General features: G+C 41.1%; 1 protein-coding gene across 3 annotated transcripts in view; it reads right to left on the minus strand.

The window, feature by feature from the left end:
• pde4d (phosphodiesterase 4D, cAMP-specific) overlaps positions 1-25,864 on the minus strand; it is a 1,194,146-nt gene that overhangs the window by 1,059,870 nt on the left and 108,412 nt on the right. For all 3 annotated transcript variants that reach the window (XM_043689211.1, XM_043689292.1, XM_043689222.1), the window contains exon 2: positions 10,292-10,527. In XM_043689211.1, the coding sequence (XP_043545146.1) occupies positions 10,292-10,527 (236 nt within the window). The remainder of the gene's footprint in view (positions 1-10,291; positions 10,528-25,864) is intronic.

Raw genomic sequence — 25,864 nt, forward strand, 5'->3', positions numbered from 1 at the left:
CAGAGGGTGGTACGTGTATGGAATGAGCTGCAAGAGGAAGTGGTGGAGGCTGGTACAATTCCAACATTTAAGAGGCATTTGGATGGGTATATGAATAGGAAGGGTTTGGAGGGATATGGGCCAGGTGCTAGCAGATGGGACTAGATTGGGTTGAGATATCTGTCAGCATGGACGAGTTGGACCGAAGGGTCTGTTTTCATGCTGTACATCTCTATGACTCTATGAGCACTGGGACAAAGGAGAGCCAATGGATGGGATTTATTTGGATTTCCAGAAGGCTTTTGACACAATACTATATAGGTGGCTGTCAAACAAGAGCCCACTATGTTAGGATAAGGTATTGGCATAAATAGAGGATTGGCTAAATTGTATAAAACAGAGCAGGTATAAAGGAGTCTTTTTCAGGATGATACTTGGTAATGAGTGAAGTTCCGCAGGGGTCAGCGTTGGAACCACAACTATTTACGTTATACATGAATGATCTGGACATTGTTGCTAAGGTTGCAGATGGCACAAAGCTAGATGGAGAGACAAGCAGTGTTGAGGATGGGGGAGGCTGTAAAAAGTCTTGGACAGACTTGGAGAGTGGGCAAAGAAGCGGCAGATGGAAGACAATGTGGGAAAGTGTGAGTTTATGCACTTTAATAGGAAGGATAGAGGTGTAGATTATTTTCTAAATGGGAAAGCCTTCGGAAATCTGAAGTGCAAAGGTACTTAGGAATCTTAGATCAGGATTCTCTTAAGGTTAACACGCGGGTTCAGTTGGCAGTTAGGAAAGCAAATGCAATGTTTGCATTCATTTCAAGAGTGCTAAAATGCAAGAGCAGAGATGTACTGCTGAGGTTGTCGAAGGCTCTGACTCAGACCTTATTTGGAATATTGTGAGCAGTTTTGGGTCCTACAGAAGGATGTGTTGTTATTGGAGGGAATCCAGAGGAGGTTTACAAGAATGATCCTGGAGATGAAGAGCTTGTCAATGAGGAATGGTTGAAGACTCAGTGGAGATTTGAAGGATGAGAAGAAATCTGATTGAAACTTACAGATTAGTGAGAGGTCTGGATAAATGGATGTGGAGAAGGTGTTCCATGAGTAGGAGAGACCAGGACCTGAGGGCACAGCATCAGAGTGAAGGCATGACCCTTTAGATTTGAAATGGGAAGGAATTTTGTCAGTCACTCAGTGGTGATTCTGCGTATCTTATTCCCACAAAAGGCTATGGAGCCAAAGTTAATGAACACATTTAAGACAGAGATAGATAGATTCTTGATTAGTAAGGGAATGAAGGGTTATGGGGAGAAGGCAAGAGAATCACTTTTTGAAACACATCAGCCATGATCGAATGGCAGAGCAGACTCAACAGACTGAATGGCCTAATTCTGTTCCTATATCTTATGGTTTTATGGTAAGTGGGGCAAGTCCATAATTCTTAGTGATAGCCTTGTGAAACAATAGCAAAATATCATACTTTAGAAGAAAAGTTGTATTGAGCCTAAAATTCCAAACTGTTCTGGATGTAGGCTTGCTTGCAGAGCTGGAAGGTTCGTTTTAAGACGTTTCATCACCATACTAGGTAACATCTTCAGTGAGCCTCCAAATGAAGCATTGGATGTGTAGCGCTCTTTCTATTTTTATGTTCGAATTTCCTAGAGTTGGCAATGTCATTTCCTGTGGTGACATAAAGTCAATGTGTGTGTTGATAGAGTTTCGGTTGGAATGCTATGCTTCTAGGAATTCTTGTGCACATCTCTGTTTGGCTTGTCCTAGGATGGGAGAAAGTGAGGACTGCAGATGCTGGAGATCAGAGCTGAAAATGTGTTGCTGGAAAAGCGCAGCAAGTCAGGCAGCATCCAAGGAGCAGGAGAATCGACGTTTTGGGCATGAGCCCTTCTTGAGGAAGAAGGGCTCATGGCCGAAACGTTGATTCTCCTGCTCCTTGGAGGCTGCCTGACCTGCTGCGCTTGTCCTAGGATGGATGTGTTGTCTCAGTCAAAGTCGTGTCCTTCTTCATCCATATGTAAGGATACTAGTGAGAGTGGGTCATGATGGCCAGTTGATGTTCATGTATCCTGGTGGCTAGTTTTCTGCCTGTTTGTCCAATGTAGTGTTTGTTACGGTTCTTGCAAGGTATTTTGTAAATGACTTTAGTTTTGCTTGGTGTCTGTATCGGGTCTTTCAAGTTCATTAGCTGCTGTTTTACTACGCTGGTGTGTTTGGGGGCTACCATGATGCCAAGGAAAGAACAGGAAATGACATAACCACAGGAAATGACATCTACAATCCTAGGAAACACAAACATATAAATAGAAAGTGGGCTACACAACCAGTGCTTCATTTGGAGGCTCACTGAAGATGTTACCTAATATGATGATGCAACGTTTGAAAATGAACCTTCCAGTTCAGTGAACAAACCTACATCCACAACCTCAACCTGAGCTACAAATCTTCTCAAAACTCACTAATTCCAAAATGTCCACAATCATTAAAGTAAGGTTTCGGGATATGGTGAAGGTTGTTTTGGTAATAGAAGTACAATATGGAATGAAACTGAACCAATTGTGAAAATTCTGCAACATGTTTCCAGTTCCATTCACTTTTGCTGTTGGCAATTTCTGGGTGTGACAAGAACCTGTCCTGTAATTGGAAGCTAATTAAGTTTGTTAATTAACAGTAATTTTTCAATAGCGATGCAATTTTGGAAGGGTTGCACGAGGTCCAAGCCGGGAGTGAACTTTGGCTATGCAGAGGAGGCAACTGGTTGAAGCAGCAGGAAAATGATGCAGTCTAACCATAAAGGATCAAATCTGAAGGGATCCACAGTCAGAGGCTTACCATTGCGATGAGCATCTCCTGGAGATCGCTGTTGCAGATAGTGCTGGCTCCCTCAGCTTTCACCCTTAATCAGTTCACTCTGCCCATTTTTGAGGCATGGGCCTCTGCAAAAACATTAATACTATAGCCATTTATTTAGGTTGTTGATGCATCAATTGGATCTCCCCCTCCTTAATCCAATACCATCACTAACTGGATGAAAGAGACCCAGGCAGCCTGCTCATTGATCACCTTCTAAAAGATTGACCCAGAAAGCTTGATGTTCTGGCCAAAGGGTCACAGACCCATCTTCTACATCAAGAAGATTCAGCCCTTTTGTCTATACAACTGCACACAGCCAGGCATATAAGAAATTGCATCAAAGGTGTTTGATTTTTTTATTTTAAATAATTTTCAGTTTTAATCTACACGTCAAGGCTTCCAAGAAAAGAAGCAATGAGATTATCTAAACTGGTGTCTCTCAAAGGATAGTCTCCCAGCGGATTACGCTATTCAATTTGAATAAATATTTGCTCGCAGACTAAAGTTCTTAAAATTATGCTAATATATTTAAGTTTGTCCTGAGGCACTGTACAGCAGGAGGAGAAAAAAACCTAAAAAATGTGGTACAGAGTTATGTTGTGAGAGTTAGTAGACAGCATTCTTGCAGGCTGATCAAAAAAGCAGGTAAGGACTACAGAGGAGATACTGCTCTGGTTAGGACTAGTCAGGAATGTTGTGGGAGCAAAACCAAACAGAGTAGGTTTTGGAGTTTGAACCTCTGCCCTGCATCAAACAGAATAACAAAATTTCACGCTGTCTCATTCAACCTGAGTAAATGACCAGCAGAAAACTGGAAACAGTTAAAGATAAATACAGGTTACAGCAACTGTGGGAGGAAACCCGAGCAAACACATGGAGAATGTGCAAATTCCACACAGACAGTTGCCCAAGGCAGGATTTGAACCTGGGTCTCTGGGGCAGCAGTGCTAACCACTGTGCCACTGTGTCACCCAGCTATTTCTATGAGAATAAAGCAGTAACTGGCCTGTGAAGCCTAAACGATGTGAAGGTTGCCAGGTACATGTCTGATATCTGTGGTCAGGTATCGGAAATGATGAATTATGATTGTGCCAGTTAATTGGGTAGTCCTGATTGAATTCCAACAACTTGCACTTTTATAGAGTGTAAATGCAAGCAGATAACCTTTGCAGCAGCTGCAGCCGGGAAGTCTGGCCCACCTTTTGGGGTGGGAGAACTTAATTGCTAAAGTTCATTTCCACAGCAAAAATTTGATTATTTTTAAATTGATTTCACCTTCTCATGATTTTTCTCATTTTATCCTGGAGCAGAAAATCCCAGCCTTTGACTCTTACACAATGAAGTTGACCTGCCCACCATTTTGCTGGTCACCTCCGGAACTGGAAGATTCTGTCTAACTGAAATCACCTTACTGTTTAATTCAGGAAACATGGTTGCTTTAAATTCTTTAGTAGATAGAAACATACGCACAGATAGCAAACAAAACACAACCATTTATTTTCACAATTGACTTGCTGCAATACCTTCAAAACACAGTTTCAGTAATCAATACAATGACTAACCTGCCACTTAAAAAGCTAACCGATGTTAGATAATGTGTGTTTAGCCTATTTGCTCAGTGATATATTAAAATAACTTAGCAAATGATTCCTTTAGAGTAGCATGATCTTATTGTTCATTATTCAAACTGTTGTTATGAATTAGATTTCCAAAAAGACTTCCAGAAACTTTTACATGAAAGGCAGTAATGCCATTCTTTGGGACAGCAGAAAGAGCAGAGAGAGTTGAGGCTGTTATGTGACCTAAATATTTGATGTGTCCAACCAGCTTAAACATTGAGGATTCTAGGAATATTTCTAAAATACAAACAGCCGGGTGCTGAGGGTACTTGCCTGGGTCTGGCCTACATGACCGGAGGGACAGCTCCTTGATGCTAAAGATATTTTGCAAATTGACCAAAATGTCTCTGCATTAATTCTCTTTCCTCAGGTGTCCAGGATATATGGTTCTTCCCGGCCCCAGTGAAACTTGCTTCAAAGAACAGGATCATAAAATCCCTACAATGAGGGAAGAGGCCTTTAGGCCCATCAAATCTGCACTGACCCTCCAAAGAGCATCCCACCCACACCCAAACTCTGCCCCTTCTCCCCATCCCTGTAACTCCTCGTTTCCCATGGCTAATCCACGTAACCTATGCATCTCTGAACACAGCAGATAATTTCACCATGACCATTCTATCTAACTTGCACATCTTTGGACTATAGGAGGAAACTGCTGCACCCAGAATGTGCAAACTCCACACAGGCAGTCACCAAAGACTGGAATTGAGCCCAGGTGCCTGGTGCTGTGAGGCAGCAGTACTCACCACTCAGTCACTGTGCCATCATGAATGGATGGCGACAAATTGATGACTCCTGTCCTGGGAGTCCCACCTCTGACCATACCCCCTTTCACATTGATGGTCACATTTCAGATAGATTGAAAACTATCAAGAGGACTGGAACATAATCTAATTTGAATCTCTTTCACTTCAATCCTAGTGGAGTTACAATGAAATGAACGAGAAGGGTCAAATGTTCACCTCAAATGTTGCAATTCTGAGAGAAACACTGAAAGGAGATACCAGGATGCAGTTTTTAAAAATTCTTTCACAGGATTTGGGGGTGATTGACTAAGGCTGCGTGTATTGCCCATAGAGTGGTTAAAGGTCAATCACTTTGCTGTGGACATGGTGTTACATAAAAGGCCAGACCAGGTGAGGACAGAAGTTTCCTTCTCTAATGGGTAGTAGTGAACTGGATAGTTTTTTTTTTAACCAGACAATCAACAATAGTTTGCATGATTATCATTAATTCCAGATTTTTGTTGAATTTAAATTCTACCATGCACGACTCAAACCTGGGTCCTTGCAATATTAGGAGAAAGTGAGGACTGCAGATGCTGGAATTCAGAGCTGAAAATGTGTTGCTAGAAAAGTGCAGCAGGTCAGGCAGCATCCAAGGAGCAGGAGAATCGACGTTTCGGGCCTGAGCCCTTCTTCAGGATTCCTGAAGAAGGGCTCATGCCCGAAACGTCGATTGTCCTGCTCCTTGGATGCTGCCTGACCTGCTGCGCTTTTCCAGCAACACATTTTCAGCTCCTTGCAATATTAACTGGATCTCCAGATTAGATTCCCTACAGTATGGAAACAGGCCCGTTGACCCAACAAGACCACACCAACCCTCTAAAGAGTAACCCACCCAGACCCATTCCCCTATATTTACCCCTGATTAATACACTATGGGCAATTTAGCATGGCCAATTCACCTGACCGACACATCTTTGGATTGTGGGAGGAAATCCATACAGACACAATGTGCAAATTCCACACAGACAGTCGCCTGATGCTGGAATTGAACCCAGGGATCTGGTGCTATGAGGTAGCAGTGCTAACCACTGAGCCACCGTGCCACCCAGTCTTGTGATAATAGTCAACCAGAAGGCAATCACATTGAGTGTCGTTATTCTTGCTGTTATTAATTTCATTTACTAGTATTCAGCAGCTTAACACAGACATATCAAAATATAAAAGGATTCGGTCTTTCTAGTCTGCTCCATCTTTTAAGAAGATCTGATTTTATCCTCAACTCTACATTCTTTCATCCTTTTGACAATTAAGAATTTAACTACCTCTACCGTAAAAATAGTTAAAGATTCTGCATCCACTGCTTTTTGATGAAAAAATTCAAATGGATCATATTTACTAGTAATTCAATATGAGTAGGGCAAATGAATTAAGGAGGAAATGAAGAATTTTAAGTTGTTCAAATGGAATACAGGCAGATTAAATTTAATTTAGACAGTTTTAAAACATTTCACATTGAAAGAGTACATTCCATTAATTGCATTAAATTGGCTAAGTGTAAGATTGAAAGATGCCTCTGGTTTTAGTGGATTGTGTCTACAGTATATTTAATATTAATGGAATCAATAAACACATATAAAATTCTGAACTGTACAACAAAAATAAAGTTCAAATCAGAGGAAGGCATTATTGAAGAGTCCAGTGTTTAAGTTAGATAAAGTCTTGAATACCCACTCCAGTTCTCGTCACTCAGACACAAAGAGGTTAGAATTTGTCTCAAAGCAAAATGGGTCTGGAAAAATTGCAGACCTTTATTCATACTACACATTTTTGTTATAGCTTTTAGCCAAGATTCATCCATAAAGCATGGAGTCAATTTGGAAAAGAGGCACTAGTCTGATCCCTAAAGCATAATGTTAATAATTCAATTCACATTATTCAATCTTTCCTGGCTTCATTGCATAGGGAACATCTCCATGAGGTCAGTAGCACAGGGACGACAGAAAGCCATTCTTAATTATAAAATCTTGAACAATATTCTTGGGCTAATACTACTTAAGATTTTACTGCAGCTAATCAAGGCAGCATTAAATATTTCTGATTGCATTTGGTTTGACACATTAACTATTAAGTGGAAAATGTTTCGAGTGAAGATTTCTTTTGAAACTTGATCAGTTTTAAAGTTTTAAAGTACAAATTACTCACAATATTGTGAAAAGGTGGCATAGAATTAAAGCTATATATTTCAAGATAACTGAATGTCATTGCTACATATCCAACTTTTGGGTGGCTAGCTTGGATGGCTGGTTTGTGGAGTAAAGTGACACGAACAGAGAGGTTTCAATGCCTGCACTAAATGAAGTTACAATGAAAAACTCTCCTTCTCAATCTCATCTAGGGTGTGGTGACACTTAGGTCAAACTACTACCAGTTGTTTGTCTCTAATGAGAGAACAGAACGATGACGACTTTACCTTTATTGATTACATTCATTGAAAACACCTTTTCATTGAACAGAAATGAGGTAGATCTCTCTCCATTTCAAACATGCTCTATAGTGCTGGAAGATCAGGTTGGATGATTGCTGTATTATCAGTCTCAGGGATGTAGTGTTCACTAATTAGGTCATCAGACCATAAGACACAGCAGCAGAAGTAGGCCATTCAGCCCATTAAATCTGCTGTGCTATTCAGTGAGATCATGGCTGGTCTGATCATTCTCAGCTTCACTTTCCTGCATTTTCCCATAACCTTTGATTCCATTACTGATTCCCTCCCTAAGAATTTGTCAATCTCAGCCTTGAACATACTTAACAACACAATATCCACATCCCTCTTTGGTAAAGGTGGCCACAAATTCACTCCCTTGCAAGGAAGAAATTCCTCCTCATTTCTGTCTCAAATATGTGACCCCTTATTCTGAGATTATGCCCTCTGGTCCTAGATACCCACACAAGAGGAAACAACCTTTCCACATCTGTCAAGTCCTGCAAAAGAAACTCATGTATTTCAAGGTCATCTCTCATTCCTCTATATTCCAAGAGTACAGAGCCAAAGTATTAACCTCAGCCCATAAATCAGTCTCTCCATACCCCATATAAAGCCTAGTGAATCTTCTCTGGATTGTCTCCAATGCCAATATATCCATCCTGGCTCAATCTGTTCATTGTCTAGATTAGAGTGGTGCTGGAAAAGCATTGGAGGAGCAGGAAAATCGACGTTTCGGGCAAAAGCCCTTCATCAGGAATAGAGGCAAGGAGCCTGCAGAGTGGGGAGATAAATGAGAGGGGGATAGGGATGGTGGTGGGGAGAAAGTAGCATTGTGTAAAATAGGTGAATGAGGGTGGGGATGGAGGTGATAGGTCAGAGAGGAGGGTGGGTGAAGGTAGCAAAGAGTACAATGGGTGAATGGGGGTGGAGATGAAGATGATAGGTCAGCGAGGAGGGTGGAGTGGATAGGTGGATAGGCAGGTAGGACAGGTCATCTCCCAGGTCATCTCCTCTGCCCTGAAGCTTCCAGCTCAGCACCGCCCCCATGACCTGTCCTACCTGCCTATCTTCCTTACCACCTATCCACTCCACCCTCCTCTCTGACCTATCACCTCCAACCCCACCCCCATTCACCTATTGTAATCTATGCTACTTTCTCCCCACCCCTACCCCCCTCTCATTTATCTCTCCACCCTTCAGGCACTCTGCCTGTATTCCTGATGAAGGGCTTTTGCCCGAAACATCGATTTTCCTGCTTCTTGGATGCTGCCTGACCTGCTGTGCTTTTCCAGCACCACTCTAATCCAGACTCGGGTTTCCAGCATCTGTAGTCCTCGTTTTTACCAAACTGTTCATTGTATCCAGCTCTGGTCTTGTTTTCTCCCTACACACCCAAACTCTGGCAACTCCAAGCCAGAAAGTAGATGCTATCAAACTTACGAAACCTATTAAATGTAGATGTGCTACCTAATGTTTACCTGGCACTGAAGAACTCAAGATTAATTTCTTGGTTAATATGTAAGCCTTCAAGATAACTTTTACCTTATCATGTACACCAACTTAAACTTGCTCTATTAATAAACCCTACCTGGAATTTTTAAGAATATTTGGTGTTGTACGATCTTCAACAATTACAATAATTAATCTTGGAATAGACTAATTCTACCTACTGAATGCTACCATCTTCATATAAACTCCACCCCTTCATAATCACTTTGAGTTCTGACCAAAATGCAAACTCTTAAATTGCTGTGAAATTACTGACTGTTTAACTTACAAACATGTCAGTGGAATTCCATTAAATAGATTGACATTTTCAATCTATTTTCCCATATGGTATTACATCACATAATTAACGTCTCAGTTGCATTATTTATGTACAAATGATTTGGAAATTCAGCCATATAATAATCTCAATTTTATTACAGCCATCAACAAGATCAGCATAAAGCACACAAATCTTTTCATTTAAAATGAATATTATTGTATTGTTGCTATGTTCAGGTCTGTTTTTCTTCTATTGCTGAACAAAAATTGGGTTCAAAGAACTTAAGTGCCCTTTCAAGTCACGCTTCTGCATATATGATGCATTAGGTGAACTAGCTTGTTGGCAAACAAATGTGAGAGTATCCTTCAGGCACATACATGGACATTCAATAAGTACCCCCAAAGTAGAGTTCAATATTTAAACAATTATTTTTAAAATAACTCATGAGAATTTATTTTACTACTGGCAGGCTTCGTACTGTTTGATCAAATAGAATATTTTATGGCAGTGATTTACATGGATACCTGAAACCAAATGCGATGGATCTTAGTCACAGATGAAACATAATACTCTAATGTCCATGGTCAATCATAAATAATCCCAGTGTGCTGCATATACTCATTACAACATCCCATCACCAACAGTTGACTCAGTTCCAATTTTCCTTTTCCGAGGCACCACTTTAGAACAACTTTTATCCCAAAGAGAACTTAATTTTGTTTCTATATTGGTTGTATACATATCTGAATTAGGAACATTTCTAGGAAGAACGCATGAGACAGTTTAAGGATTGTGAATCATCATCAAATTGAACATTATAGGTCAACAACTTTCTACTTACCTCAAGTTGTCTGCAGAGGTGATAGCAATTAAAGGAAGAGTCTTTAAGGGAAGCGTTGTTGGCCTTGGTATGTATTCAGTTTCTGACTTTTTTTCCCAATCATATTGTTCTGCTAATCTGAAGGATAAAGGTGGGAGCTGCAGAGCATGAAATGAAAGTCTTCGTACAACGTACGGTTCCATTTCCGATTGCACCTCTGAATCCAGGCTATCAGACTCCGAGATTTTGTCTATATTCTATATGAAGAAAAAAAAATTAGTTGTGAATACCTGATTTGCCTTGGGTACCTCATTCAATTAATTATAAATTACATATTTTTTAAATAAGACTATAGGTGCTCCTCCTTTGACATGGGCAAGTATGCTATCTACGTCAACCACCTCCTTTCAATGTCTAGTTCAGTGGAATGGTATTAGTCTGCTGCTTAATCTGTGTGCATTATCCCTCAATAATGCCTCCTTAACCTACAACATGGCTAATGGAAAGCACTTTTTTTTGGAGACGTATTGGTAAACGTTTTAATCCCTTTGCATAACAATAAGTTCATGTCTACTTTGAAGCCCCCGTTGTTAGATCAGGTATCCCTAAGGTGATGAGCACAAGCCTTAGGAGAAGCAAATTTTAATTCAATACAAAAAAGTAATTTTTAAAAATATATTTACCTGATCTACAGTTAGGAAAAGTGGAAATGTTCTTCTCAATCCCAGTTTCAAAGAAAAATGTGTTACTGGCATACATCTTCCTCCCTGATCACTGCTATTACCTCAAAATCATCACCGCTGCATCTCCTCACCACAACTGTTGATATATGTTTCCTTCTAATGATCACAGCTGCTACCACGTGCCCAAGCACAGGTTCCTTCTTAACCTGATCATGACCTACCTCATATTTCTTTGTCCCCTTTTCATTCACCTACTTTGATCAATTATAAGCATTGCTTTAACATAGTCTCCAATTCTGCTGCATCAGCAAACTGTCTATCATAGTTCTGTTTATTGGCTCTATAATAATGACACCTATAGCCCAATAGCCATGCTTTTCTGACCTCAGTAATTCAAAACTTATTCCAGATAAGCATCATCTTTAGTCCCTGCTATCATACAGATATACCTTCACCACCAATTTCAGTCCTTCCATAGAAAATCTCTCACTCCTTGAAAGGTATTTTACATGAACTATCAAGACTCTGACCTCTTCATCTATTGCTTCTTTTATATCCCAAACCTCACTACAAATATTCTTCATTTGTGAGGCATCTGAAACAGAACAGCAATTTCATAAAGTTACTCTTTTTCCTAGTTTGGAACTTTTAGCCATGTAGACAGTACAGGTTGAATGAAAATTTAATCAGTGGCATGCAATCCATAAATAAATCAAAGCCCCTGTTTGAACGGATCTAAAATGATTTTATTTGTATGGTGGTTTATACAACATTTTTAAAACTCTGGTAAATTCTACTTTTATTATAAAGCAATTGATACACTGGGTGGATATTCCCCTCCTTTGGGTAGCCTCAACAACGATGAGGAAGTCGGAAAAATTCAGAGGAAATGAAAGGTCAGAATCTGGGCATTGGGAAAATGTCTTGTGATTTTCACCTTGAGCATTAAGTTGAGATTTCGGAATCTTGCTGTGGAGCAGCAACCACCTTAGTTTACATATCATTAAAGCCCCAGCTCATCTTACTTACACATCACTTCCAATTCTCCTTTCCGAGAACTAGTGTCAGTTGTCAACAGGTAGGTCAGGGAATCCACTGGCTGCAACTTGCTTCATGCTTGTCCTAACCATCATCTGCTGCTTCTTCGTAACAACATCCCTGCACCCTCCATGATCATTATCCTTCTTGACTTTTTACCTATGCAAGTCAGCATCAGCCCCTACTTCCACAAACTCAGCTTCTTCCTTACGCTGATCATGACACACCACACACTGCCTTTCAAGCTTCATCACGGTCACTCAACCCAAAACATTAACTCTGTTTCTTTCTCCACAGATGCTGCCAAACCTGCTGAGTTTCTCTAACAATTTCTGATTTTGTTTCAGCATCCACAGTTCTTTGTTTTGTCATTCACCATAAAACTAAGCCGGTTCGTGACCCAACTCAGACACTAATACAGCCCTATAACACTTGATTTTGGAGCACAGTGACACTCATGACTTGTCTGCTTCTGACCGGTTACTTTGCATGTAACAGTGCACAATCATCTGATGGATTTACACAGTAGACATCTTGTGGGCCTTATTGTTCACTCATTTTTAGTTATTTGGATGCTGGCAGCCTTCATATAGGTCAGCATGCTTCATTTGTCTTTCTTAGCATACACTTACTGACTTCTGCACAGACCTCGACACTGCCAATCTCTGTATGGGATGCAATGCTTTGTAGTACATAAGGTCTTGTGTTTAGTTACAGGTTGTCCCCTAATGTGGCTTACGTTGCTTTTTAGCATGGATGGAGAGACAGGCAGCTTGGCACAGGGAAATATACTGAACAAGCAATGGGGTAGACAGGTTACTGTGAAGTACTATGCTATGTCAACGGTACTGCTGTAGCATGTGCTAGCAGTTTACACTGCAAACACACTTCATGTGCTTCAAGCAATTAGCCATGTGTGAAAGTCAAAGGGGAGTAATCCTTAGTTGGATCAAGGGGAAACCACAGTCAGTCATCCTATTACACTAAAGTGACTTGGTCACAGTAAGTCAGGTATTTCATTCTACAAAAGTCTGGGAATAAATGTCCTTGTATTTGAGGGACTGGGCCATGGTTTGTTCTGCAGATCAAGTGCAGATCAGTTACAGATTGCTCAGTCTGGGTGATGTGGAGACATTGTTCCAGAGCTAAGCCATTCTCAGCCAACGCTGTCCTCCCAGGTCAGGCCGGGAGGTGATATTGGTTAATATTGGTTATGGGACAATCATGATGAACTGGGAAAGTGGATAACTCAGTTTGGGATGGCCTTCATTGTACTGGGTTGCGAAAGGAATAATGGCAATAGCAATTAAAAATAAAAAGATGGGACCTTTATGTGAATGGGTGGGGACTGGGAGTTCTGGAAGTGAAGTATTCAAACAGGTCACTGAAACTCTGGCCTTTTCATGGGGAGACTAGGAATTTCCAAAATCATGGGTTGTGTGTGTAAAGTCGGAATAAAATTGTGTGCAAAGGGTCTCAATCAAAATAGGGGAAGACTGAAAGGTCATAAGGGTCATCAGTGAGAGACAAAAGGGAATATATAAGATGGCAGGAAATCTGAGCATTATGTGCAGCCTGAGGGTCACTCACAATGAAACAAAGTTGAAACCTTGGGATGTTGGAATGAAAGTCAACTGCAGAACAACAACCCAAAATCACTGCAAAGTGGGCAGAGTAATAGTTTTTTTTTACTCCTGGGCTAGAATAAAAGTTTAGACCTTGAGGTTGTGCTGGGGATCTTTACAGTCATCAGGCCTCTGCTTATTCCGTTATCCCATCCATCTGGCCTCAATTTGCACTTTGTTGGCAGGTTGGTCATTGTCCAAGAATGTGCATCATGAATTGTGGCTCAAGCACTCTTGACCGCATGATTATGAGAATTAATTGATTCCTTGTCATGTCACCTAAGCAAACATAATCAAAGGCACTAAAGAATGGTACCCGAGGTTTCTATTTCACAAACATATTCCATACCTATGACTGGAAAGCAAAACATTGTAACTACCACAATCAAACACTGAAATATAAGTATGCAAAGGCATTGTTTGTGATGTAGAAGTGTGACTTTCCATCAGGCATGTTAACATGGTGGATTCCTGGCAAAATCCTATTCCAACAATGTAGTATTAAAATTTTGGTGGTGTGATGTACATTTGGATAAGTTAACATATCTCAAATCCTTCTTATGGAAGCATGCCAATGACCTCTTTGGGTAGTGTTCATGTCAGCTTTTGTGAGGGCACAATATAACGTTTTATTGTGATGCCCCCTGAGGGCAGAAAGGTTCCTTCAATGTAAAGATGTTCTCTTTCTGACATCCCCTCCCACAGATTATCTGCTCTTGGATCTGACATGGAGATCTCAGTGGCTGGCGTGCTTGAGGCGTTGATTCAACTCCAAAGTCAGCATAGAAAAGACAGCAATAACAATGTAGTCAGCAAGAGCAGGAGGAGCAACAACCTCCAGCAGCTACCCCACAGCCTCCACATGGAGGAGCAGCAAGTGACGATCCACCAAGGAGGCTGACGAGAGCCTCCAAACCAATCAGACCCCGCAATCATTGTACTCTCTTGCAATGAGTTGGAGGAAGAGCCTGATGAAGGATATTTAGGGTCATCATCAATGAACGTGTGCCCCCTGCACTTAGGAGGACTTAGTTAATTGCTCTACATGCTGTTAATAATCTATTCAAGGGTCATAAGCCTGACAGGCATTTAGCATCACTAAGAGGAGTGTACAGATAAGGAGCCCATTGTCGGACATCAGAGGCAGAGCTTGATTCAATGGCTTTTACTTCAGTAAAGAGAATGGGGTTAGTGCTTGGTGAGCATCTGGTATGTCGTTAAGCTTTTTCCATTCTTAAATTTTAACATAAGAAGCATATTGGTGGTCAAGTTAATATAATATATGAAAAGACAACACAAGCAAGTGGATGATATAATTACATAATTAAAACTCATTCAGGATGGTAGTTCAGGTAGTGATCAGTCAAGGCTACAACATGTGAGAGATCCTGGATACCATTGTGATCAATGTTTGTTTGATGTTCAAAAAACTTCGGCTAATCACTTATGAGCTAAAGGTTGAACTACAGACACTACACCATATTAGGCAGGGGGAAAGTTACTTCGATTCTTTGGACCACGGTATTAAGGATAGAGTGATCTGATTTGGTTAGAGGTCAGGGACAGAAAGGTACGACTGTGGGTGAGATAGTTAAGGGGACCCAGAGGACAGGACTGGAGGAGTCTCTGCAATTGTCCAATAGGTTTGAGATTTTCTCAGACAGCTAGCATGAGAGCAGGGGCATAGAAGAATAGGTAAAATGATTTTGACGCTTTGGTATAGGAAGATATTCAGGTAAGGGCAGCAACAAGGAATGTAAATGTAGATGATAATGCAGGGAATTGACACGGTTGTCTGCAGCAAAGAGCGAGAGTCCATGTGTCTGTGTTGCCTGCGCAGTACCAGAGTTTAGGACATCTGCTCAGGGCTGGACATGACCTTGCAATGGAAGGGGGAGGATACAGTGGGAGTAGGCCATGTCAGTGCCAATGGCATAGGTAGAACGAGGAAAGTATAAGAGTCTGAGGAGCTATGCTCTACAGTAGAAAGCAGGACCTCAAAAGCTTACAATCCCCATATCATTGACTGTGCCACATGCAAGAGAGTTCCAGTTTACAAGCTACTGACATTTCATACCATGCCATCAGGATGGTCATAGTTGAAACTTTATTGCTGGAACAGCACAGCAGGTCAGGCAGCATCCAGGGAACAGGAGATTCGACGTTTCGGGCACAGGCCCTTCTTCAGGAATGAGCAGAGAGTGTTCAGCAGGAGAAGATAAAAGGTAGGGAGGAGGGACTTGGAGGAGGGGAGTTGGAAATGTGATAGGTGGAAAGAGGTCAAGGTGAGGGTGATAGGTCGGAGTAGGATGGAGGCGGAGAGGTCAAGAAGAAGACTGCAGGTCAGGAAGGCGGTGCCGGGCTGGAGGGATCCGGCTGAGACAAGGTGGGGGGAGGGGGGATGAAGAAACTGGTGAAGTCCAAGTTCATCCCCTGCGGTTGGAGGGTTCCCAGTCGGAAGATAAGACGCTCCTCCTCCGACCGTCGGGTTGTTGTGGTTTGGCGGTGGATGACTCCAATGACCTGCATATCCTCGGTGGAGTGGGAGGGGGAGTCGAATCTCCTGTTCCCTGGATGCTGCCTGACCTGCTGTGCTGTTCCAGCAATAAAGTTTCAACTTTGATCTCCAGCATCTGCAGACCTCACTTTCTCATCAGGATGGTCATCCCTTGAACCATGCTGGGGCCTGCGTTCTTTCAAACCACACTGCTTGGGAAGTCGACAATTTACAATTAGGGTAGAATAAAATATCCTTTTATTGTCATGTGTGCTCCATTGTAGGAGTACAGTGAAAAGCTTTTACAATGTCTGCCTTCTTAGGGCGACAACTTAGGTACAAGTACCTAGGTACAATTCTTGGATATAGTAGATGAATAAAAATAGTTGGTTTACTTAGAGTTGAAAAGTAAGTTAAAAATAGGACATTTTTAAATGGTTGATATTACAGTAAGGTGAGAAATTTCAAATAGACATTATAGTGTGACAGCTCAGCGCAGGGCCTCCGCAGGTAGTCTGATTGCCCGCGCCAGACCCCAGACCAACAGTCATCCCTACTCCGCTCCAAGCTCCAGCCCACTCCGTACTGGCATTCAGCTACTCCAAACTAAGTGCCAGGACTGCCTCTCTCACACTGGTCTCTGTCGGGACTCGCTGCCCGCCTGCTGCTCTGGGGCTGCTTCCCCACATGTTGTACCAGGCTGACTGCCCACACTGTACCAGGGCTCGCTGCCCACATGCTGTGCCAGGACTCGTTGGTTGCAGTGTTCCGGGTTCATAACCCACACACCGCTCCAGGGCTCGCAGCTCCAGGGACTTGCTGCTGGCGCCTGCTGCTGCTCAAGAATTCATCTCCAGTGCTAATGGAAGAGGAGACGTAACAAGGAGAAAAAAAGAAGGAAAAGGAAAGAAAAAGAACAGGCAGAGCAAAGGAGCTCCAGCAGGAGTGTACTACTTTGCCTCTGTCTGCAGGCAGGGGATTAAATGTTGAAAACTGTGATGTCTCAAGGAGTAGAGACAAAGTAAGAGAGTAAAACATTAATCTGGGAAATGAGGACCGAAGAAAGGCAGAAAGAGGGCAGAGAAAATCAAACCAGAAAAACATCAACAATTAAGATTAGATGTTACAAAGGTAACAAACAACATGAAAGGATCTGTACCTAAACATGTCACATTCATTACAAAGTAAAAGTTAAAAATCACACAACACTTCAAATCATTAAAAATCACAAATCATTACCTCCACAACATTTCTTTGAGACATTGCTTCAAAATAACAAGGATTGGGTCTTGAATGTTGAGGGATATATAACATTCAAGAGGAATAGTAAAGTATGTAGAGGTGGAGGGGTAGCACTGTTGATCAAGGACGGCATTTGTGCAATAGTTAGACATGAACTCTGTTCAGAAGATCAGGACATGGTGTCATTTTGGGTGGAGATGAAGGATAATAGGAGAAGGAAGTCATTAGTGGGAGTGGTCTACAGACCCTCTAACAGTGGTTCTTAGACAATAAGGAATACAAGGTGTTTGTGTTTTTTTTTAAAATAGCAAATTACAGTAACTGTGAGAGATTGCAACATTAATTTATTACATCAGTAATCACGATAACACCCTTCTCCATTTGGAAGGAATATTAGATCTGAATCTACTTTAAAAAATAGCAGTAATTGAAGATGCATTATGCAAAATCAATTGATGATTTACACATTTGATATATTTATTAATAAATTATAAGTCAGTATTGTGTGATTCTTTAAAACCTTTTGTCAGTTTTGAGCAGGAGCACAATTTACAAGTACAGTGATGTAAACTTTTGGGTACCTATTATTACTTGCTTGCAGAAGGATGTTATTTTCACAAAGATTGGTCAGTAAGTTATATTTCAATATATTCTTGGTTATCCTCTGGAGCTTTGAACAGAGACAACTTGATATTTTCATGTCAGCAGCATCAACTAATCAAATGTGCAAGAGTTCCTGAAGCATTGAACATGTTTTTTTTGTAACTGACAGCGGCAATCTGGGGAGCTTTGTCCTTGAAATAATGATAAAAACATCTGTTTAATTACTGTTCAAGTACTGTAGGATCGGTCCGGAATTAAGAATTTCGGAAGCAACCTGCTTGAAGTATATAAAAGAAAACAGAAGTACAGCACAGAAACAAGCCCTTTGACCCTACCAATCATCAAGTCCTACCTAAACTAAGAAAAACAAACCCTCTGCCCTTATTCAGTCTGTATCCCTCTATTTCCTCCCTATTCATGGAACCATCCAGAAGCCTCTTAAATGTCACCAACGTGCCTGATTCCACACCTCTTCAGGCAGTGACTTCCAGGCTCCTACACTCTGAAAAACTTCCCTCGCACATTTCCCTTAAACTTTCCCCTCTCACCATGAACCTGTGCATTCATGTAATTAACCCTGGAAAAAAGTCTCGGACTATCCACCCTATCGATAATTTTGTAGACCTCTATCAGGTCTCCTCTCAGCCGCTGACCTTTCAGTGAAAACAATCCTGATCTCTTTAACCTTTTCTCAAAGCCAATGCCCTCAAGACCAGGCAGCATCCTGGTGAAGCTTCTCTGCACTTTCTCCAAAGCTTCCACATACTTCTGGTAGTGTGGCGACTAAAACTGCACACAATACTCCAAATGCGGCCGAACAAAGGTTTTATTGAGCTGCAATATGGTTTGCCAATTCTTGTACTCCATGCCCCGGCCAAAGAAGCCAGCTTAATCACCATGGCCACCTGTGTTACCACTTTTAGGGAACTGTGGACCTGCATGCCCAGATCTGCCTGTACATTAATATTCCTAAGGATTCTGCCATTTACAGTATAATTCACACCCAAATGTGATCCTCAAAATGCAGCACCTTGCATTCATCTGGATTAAATTCCATCTGCCAATTCTGTGTCTAAGTCGCCAATCTATTGATATCCTGTTGTATCCTTTCACAATCGTTGGCACTATCAGCAACTCCACCAACCTTCATGTCATCAGCAAACTCACTAATCAGATCAGCCACATTTTCTTCCATACCATTTATATACTACAAACCACCAAGGACCTAAGACTGATCCCTGTGGAACACCACTGGTTACCGGTTGCCATTCTGAAAAACACCCTTCCCTCACTACCCTCCACCTTCTATGATCAAGCCAGTTTTGTATCCATCTAGCCAAACAACCCTGAATCCCATGTAATTTTAGATTTTGTATCAATATGCCATGTGGGACTTTATCAAATGCCTTACTAAAATCCAGATAAACTACATCCACAACCCTTCCGTCATCAATTATCTTTGGAAGTTTTGAAGAAGTGACAATCAGGTTGGTGAGACATGACCTTCCCACACAAAACCATGCTGCCTGTCACTAACTAGTCCATTTTCTTCCAAAGGTACATGTATCTTGTCCCTCGGTATCTCCTCCAAGAGCTTCCCCACCACAAATGTCAAGTTCACTGGCCTATAATTTCTTGGATTATCCCTGTTTCCTTTCTTAAACAAGAGAATAACATTGGCTAATCTCCAGTCCTCAGGAACCTTGCCTGTGGACAAAGAGAATGTGAAGATATCTGCCAATGCCCCAGCTATTTCTGTCCTTGTCTCTTGCAGTAACATGAGATAGATCCCATCTGGCCCTGGGGACATGTCTACCTTAATGCAATTTAGGATACTCAAAACATCTTCCTTCAATATATTGACATTCTCTGGAGGATTCAAACATTCATCCCTGACCTCAACATCAGTCATGTCCTTTTTCTTTGGTGAAGACTAATACAAAGTACTCATTAAGGATCTCTCCCACTTCCTTGGCTCCACGCATGGTCTTGAGTGTGTCTGTCCCTTATTACCATCTTTCTTCTAATATAGACGTAAAAAGTATATATGTTTACCTTATATTTCATAATTAGCCCACTCATTTAAGGTTTTATTACAAGCTTTTTCTATTTTTAATACATAGGTGTCTGATTTGAAATGGCTTCAAACATCTTCACTCAAAATGACACTATGGGCAGTATCTTATCTGAAATCGACAACTCTAATTTTTGGAAAGCTTCCTGGCAGGTTTCTCACCGGGTGCTGAGTGAGTTTTCTAATGCTATAACTCCCTAATTCGCTTCATTAAATGTACATCACTGTCCCATGTTGCTGCACCCATGCCTTCCTCCCACTTCACCACTACTGGACTATTGAGAGATCATTGGTGCTGATGCCAAATTTGAAGCCCAGCCATGCGCACCTGGTTAAGCATTGGCAGAACAGAGATGCTCTTCACTATGAACACGACAGAAGACAATCACAAACCAGTGCTTCTTAGGGCACATGCCACACAGTTACCAGTTAATTGCATATAAAAGTGCAGATTCTTACATCTGCAACAAAGCTGCACAACCCTGAGAGTTTCAGTGCTACTTATTCCCCAATGCACAGAGCATCTTCTCATTGTTCAATGTGAGTCCATGAAAGTCTTCAAACAGTTCAAAACATTCATTTGTATTCGGCAACAGCAGAAGCGACCAATAAGCAAACTGACATTAGCTGCATTTGGAACAGGAACAGACTGCTTAGCTTTCACACACCAAAATATTTACACTTGATGAATGATCATTGCATCCAGTTGTCATTTATTGGAACTGGTGTCAATTAAGTCTGTCTAATTTGTCACATTTGATACTGCATCACTCCATTGTGCAGAAGGTGATGCTCCTTCTGTATTATCTGTTCCACACAACTGGCTACAAGTGCTCTCTGAATTGTTTCTTGGTTACTCAATTTTGTCCACAATAAAGTTGTAAAGATAATGAAATGTTAAAATGTTAATGAGTACTAGCAGTTGGCAGCCTGCTTTGTGCTAAAGCCCAAGGATTAATTTTACCCCAAGTGCATACATAGTTTTTCAGCGTGCAGTCAGAACCGTCTGAAGATATGCAGTTTGCAGAATTCCCCAGCATGCACTGAGCACATCAAAGGAAGTTGAAAGATAGACCATGTATCATTTCATCAATTCGAGAGTTTTGCTGCTTTTCACAAAGTTAATGAAAGATATCAAACTTTCATTACTTCAAGCAAGTGTTAAATTAATTAATTAGTCATCCTTTTCTGATATGAATTCATCTCAGAAAAACAATGGGAACACTTAGGTACAGAATCAACTGAGAGTGTAGGCGCTTCATCAATTGTTAGAAGAGAAAACAGAAAAATATTAAAAAGATTTCATTTAATCAATGAATGTTAGTGGATTTCAACAAAAACGGGTGCCATGGGCAACATTTTTAAAATTCATTTGTGGAATCCAGGCTTCACTGGCTGATCTGCATTTATTTCCCATCCCCAGTTGCCCTTGACAAGGCAGTGATGAGCTTCTGCCTTGAACCATAGTCCATGTGCTATAGGTTGGCCTCAAGGCATTTCAGCTGAAAATTTTCTCTACCTGCCATATCAGGACCATTGCTAGGCCTTTTTACCCATCAGCATATCTTAGAGTGCCTGCTTGTTTACCATACAGCATGAGCTGCTTCTCATGATGAAGGATGCTCTCCACAAGTAGAAAGCTACAGGGTCTACTTGGTCAAATGTGAGAAATGATAACCACTTCCAGGTCTAACTAGAAGAGTCTCCTGTATTTCACAAGACGTAATTTACTGCATGTCAGCCAGTTATAGTTTATATTGATTTTCAGGGGGTTCCCAATTTCTAAGTGTCCGTCTTACAAACATACATACTTATGAACATGCATACTTATGAATGTGATCCCATACGGGATTTTAACTTTTAAAGATCTGATATATGAACATTTCCTGTTCTGCATTTTGCTTCACATTGTGAACAAATAACTTATGAATAGACTCCAGAGCGGAAGTCATTCATACCCCCGGAACTGCCTATAATAGACACTGTTATGACTTTGAGGAGGACCCAATGTTAGGTCTGACTGTTTTACGTTCCTGTACTGTTCCACCTACAAGTCCATAAGACATCATTAAAGTTAAGAATGCTCATGGACAGACTCCTGGGTATTAACCTTTTCAGACTCATTTGCAAAAATATTTTCTTTTCATTATTCGGATTGCATTTGTGCATGTAATTACTTTTAACATTCCCATCTGCACTACACCTCCCTCAAATCTCTGACTTTACAAATTCAGATGACCTGGAGGCTTCATTATTCTCCTGGAAGATGCTCTATTTGCTCGTAGAAGACTGGTGATCTGCTGGGGCAAGGTCATTGCCTTTGAATCTTTTCCTGACAATCTCTGGACTACAGGTCCTTTTAACTTGAAGGGCCTTTAACCTGACCTTTAATCTCAGAGAGTTCCCTTCAGAGGATGTGTTTTCTACTGAAGCAGGCAATTTCTTCTATGTGTATCCTAAATCTCTGAAATGTGTAATTTCTTTCTGCCAGTATCTTGAATTTTTGGACGTTGGTTGTCCTGTCTCAGTATTGGCTTCTATGGAATTGTTCACTCGACATGGTCAATCTACATCAGACATTTTTTATTACCAATCCACCAGCGGATTCATACCGAAGCCTGCTAAATGTTTGACATGAACATGCTGAGTACTTTGGAATTGCTCTTTTGCCCTCAGCATTGGTAAAATTTCCTCAATTCTGCTGTTTGAGTTTGTTTCAACTAGGCATGATCAATGGTACAGTGATTAAAGATTTTTCCTGAGAAGTAAAAGAAATTTAATATTCTGCTGGAAATTGCTTCCGTTTAGGTGCTTCAGCAACATCAGATTTGAATCTGTCATAGCTATTCATTCATCTTGCCAACTGTGTTGCATGCTGAGCTGTATCAGTTATAAATTCATCAATGGACTAAATTGACTATCTCATTGCTTGCTTCTCTTCATAACCCTAGCTGGCTCTTAGAGTCTGATTGTTCTTCAATATTGACAGCAGTGGGAAACATTTGTTCCAATCCGGTAGATTCATAGATTGCCAATTCATTTACTGTATGAAACTCTTTTTATGCCTATGTAACTAATCTCAATATTCATGATTTGGAGATGCCGGTATTGGACTGGGGTGTACAAAGTTAAAAATCACACAACACCAGGTTATAGTCCAACAGGTTTAATTGGAACCACACTAACTTTCGGAGCGACGCTCCTTCATCAGATGATAGTCTCAATAGATTTACCGTTTGTTTAAGTTCTTGGAGTTTAAGCAGCCTAATTAAATACATACCTTCTGTTCTTTGACCAGCTGTTCCTCGATGAGTTTTTGGTTGCCTTTAAATGCTGATCCAACCAGAGATGCATAATTCCAATGAATGACTAAAGATGTGTGAATTTAAAAGACGTTTTTTGAGAAAAATGTTCTTCTACTTCAAGAAAACATCTTCACTCAAAATGACACTATGGGCAGTATTTTATCTGAAATCGACAACTCTAATTTTTGGCAAGCTTCCTGGCAGGTTTCTGACCGGGTGCTGAGTGAGTTTTCTAATGCTATAACTCCCTAATTTGCTTCATTAAATGTACATCACCGCCCCTTATTGCTGCACCCATGCCTTCCTCCCACTTCACCACTACTGGAATATTGAGAGATCAAATATGCTGATGCCAAATTTGAAGCCCAGCCATGCGCACCTGGTTAAGCATTGGCAGAACAGAAATGCCCTCCACTACGAACATGACAAAAGACAATCACAAACCAGTGCTTCTTAGGGCACATGCCTCACAGTTACCAGTTAATTGCATATAAAAGTGCAGATTCTTACATCTATTGCCATTGAGCAACAAAGCTGCACAACTTACTCATCTTTAGTCTGAACCCTGAGAGTTTCAGTGCTACTTATTCCCCAGCACAGAGCATCTTCTCATTGTTCAATGTGAGTCCATGAAAGTCTTCAAACAGTTCAAAACATTCATTTGTATTCGGCAACAGCAGAAGCGACCAATAAGCAAACTGACATTAGCTGCATTTGGAACAGGAACAGACTGCTTAGCTTTCACACACCAAAATATTTACACTTGATGAATGATCATTGCATCCAGTTGTCATTTATTGGAACTGGTGTCAATTAAGTCTGTCTAATTTGTCACATTTGATACTGCATCACTCCATTGTGCAAAAGGTGATGCTCCTTCTGTTCTTCAATGTCCTCCTCTTCTTTCTCAGAGGACAGCTACTGTTCGTCTGGTCCTTCATACTCCATCACCTTGCTCTGCTCTAGTTGTGCAGTGCATAGAATGTTGGATCATGTTTATTGGAATATTTTAGTGCTGTCACCAGGATAGCCAACTGGATAGGATGGTCACCCGCTCCTTGTCACAGGGCCAACTCCAGGAGTCAGCACAGTTCTGTAACAGTGTCCAGGACATCCTCAGCATGTGGTGACACTTTCTTGCTTATCAGAGGAAATGGCATCGTCAACAACAGTTTGGACTTCCTGTATTTCCACACCCTGAAGGGACCTTCAACCTCTTCATGTGGAGGTTGTCCAGCAGCCATGGGAAGTTGCTCCTGGTCTTGGGATTGCAAGAGCACCTGCTTCTCCCCCATTTCTCTGCACTGGCCTGGGAGGGGTTCCAGAGGAGGTTTACAAGAATGATCCCAGGGATCAAGTGTTTGTCATATGAAAAAAGATTGAGGACTCTGCGCTGTACTCAATGGAATTTAGAAGGATGAAGTGGGGATCTGATTGAAACTTACAGAATACTGAGAGGCCTGGATAGAGTAGATGGGGAGAAGATGTTTTCACTAGTAGGAGAGACTAGGACCTGAGAGCACAACCCCAGGAATTGAGGGATGACCCTTTAGAACTCAGATGAGGAGGAACTTCTTCAGCATTGTTAATCTGTGAAAAGCAGCAATTTTGATTTAATTTTCGATTTAAACTTTATTGTCACGTGTATTCAAGTGTAGAAGTATGGAGTACAGTGAAACGTTTACAATGTTGTCAGACATGGCACCATTTTAGGTATGAACAAAACTTAAGAACAAGCAGTCACAAAGAGAAACAAAGTTAAAAGTAAAGCATTACCATTGTTCTTAATAATAAGTAGAAAAATAAAGAAATAAAGTTAAAAGTTAACATTACAGTCCTTCTTAGTATTAAGTGGAAAAATAAAGGAAAAAAAGGTGTGTTCAACAATCTTTCTTAAGTTCACTCCCTGCCGGAGTTCAGTCTCCTCCATTTGGCGGTTCTCTGGGAAATCTTGTGCTTCCTACTGTCAATGCCACGGATGCTAGGGAACCTCCCTCACTCCCTCAGGCTTGCATTGCTGCAGTGGACTGTGGAGGCCAAGTCATTGTGTGTATTTAAGACTGAGAGAGATACATTCTTTATTTGTATGGGCATCACAGGTTACAGAGACAAGGCAGGAGAATGGGATTAAGAACCATATCAGCCATGATTGTAAGAAGCTAAAAATCACACAACATCTGGTTATAGTCCAACAGGTTTATTTGGAAGTACTAGCTTTCGGAGTGCTGCTCCTTCGTCAGGTAGCTACTTTGTCCACCTCAGTCTAACACCGACATTTCCACATCATGGAGTAGACTCAATGGGCCAGTTGGCCTAATTCTACTCTTATATCTTAGTATCTTATATCTTTGCCTTACTGTACCCCTGCTTGCCAGAAAACACACCTTGGACTGATTGAGAACTACTTCCCTTAGACTTTGAGACATGTCTATTTATGATTGATGTAAATGCAGTATGCTTGCCAGGTAGGCTGCATTAAATTGATGCAGAACTTTGTCACAGAGTAACATGTCCACCCTTGACTGAT

Source organism: Chiloscyllium plagiosum, chromosome 1 (assembly GCF_004010195.1).
Source record: "Chiloscyllium plagiosum isolate BGI_BamShark_2017 chromosome 1, ASM401019v2, whole genome shotgun sequence".
Classification (NCBI taxonomy): domain Eukaryota; kingdom Metazoa; phylum Chordata; class Chondrichthyes; order Orectolobiformes; family Hemiscylliidae; genus Chiloscyllium; species Chiloscyllium plagiosum.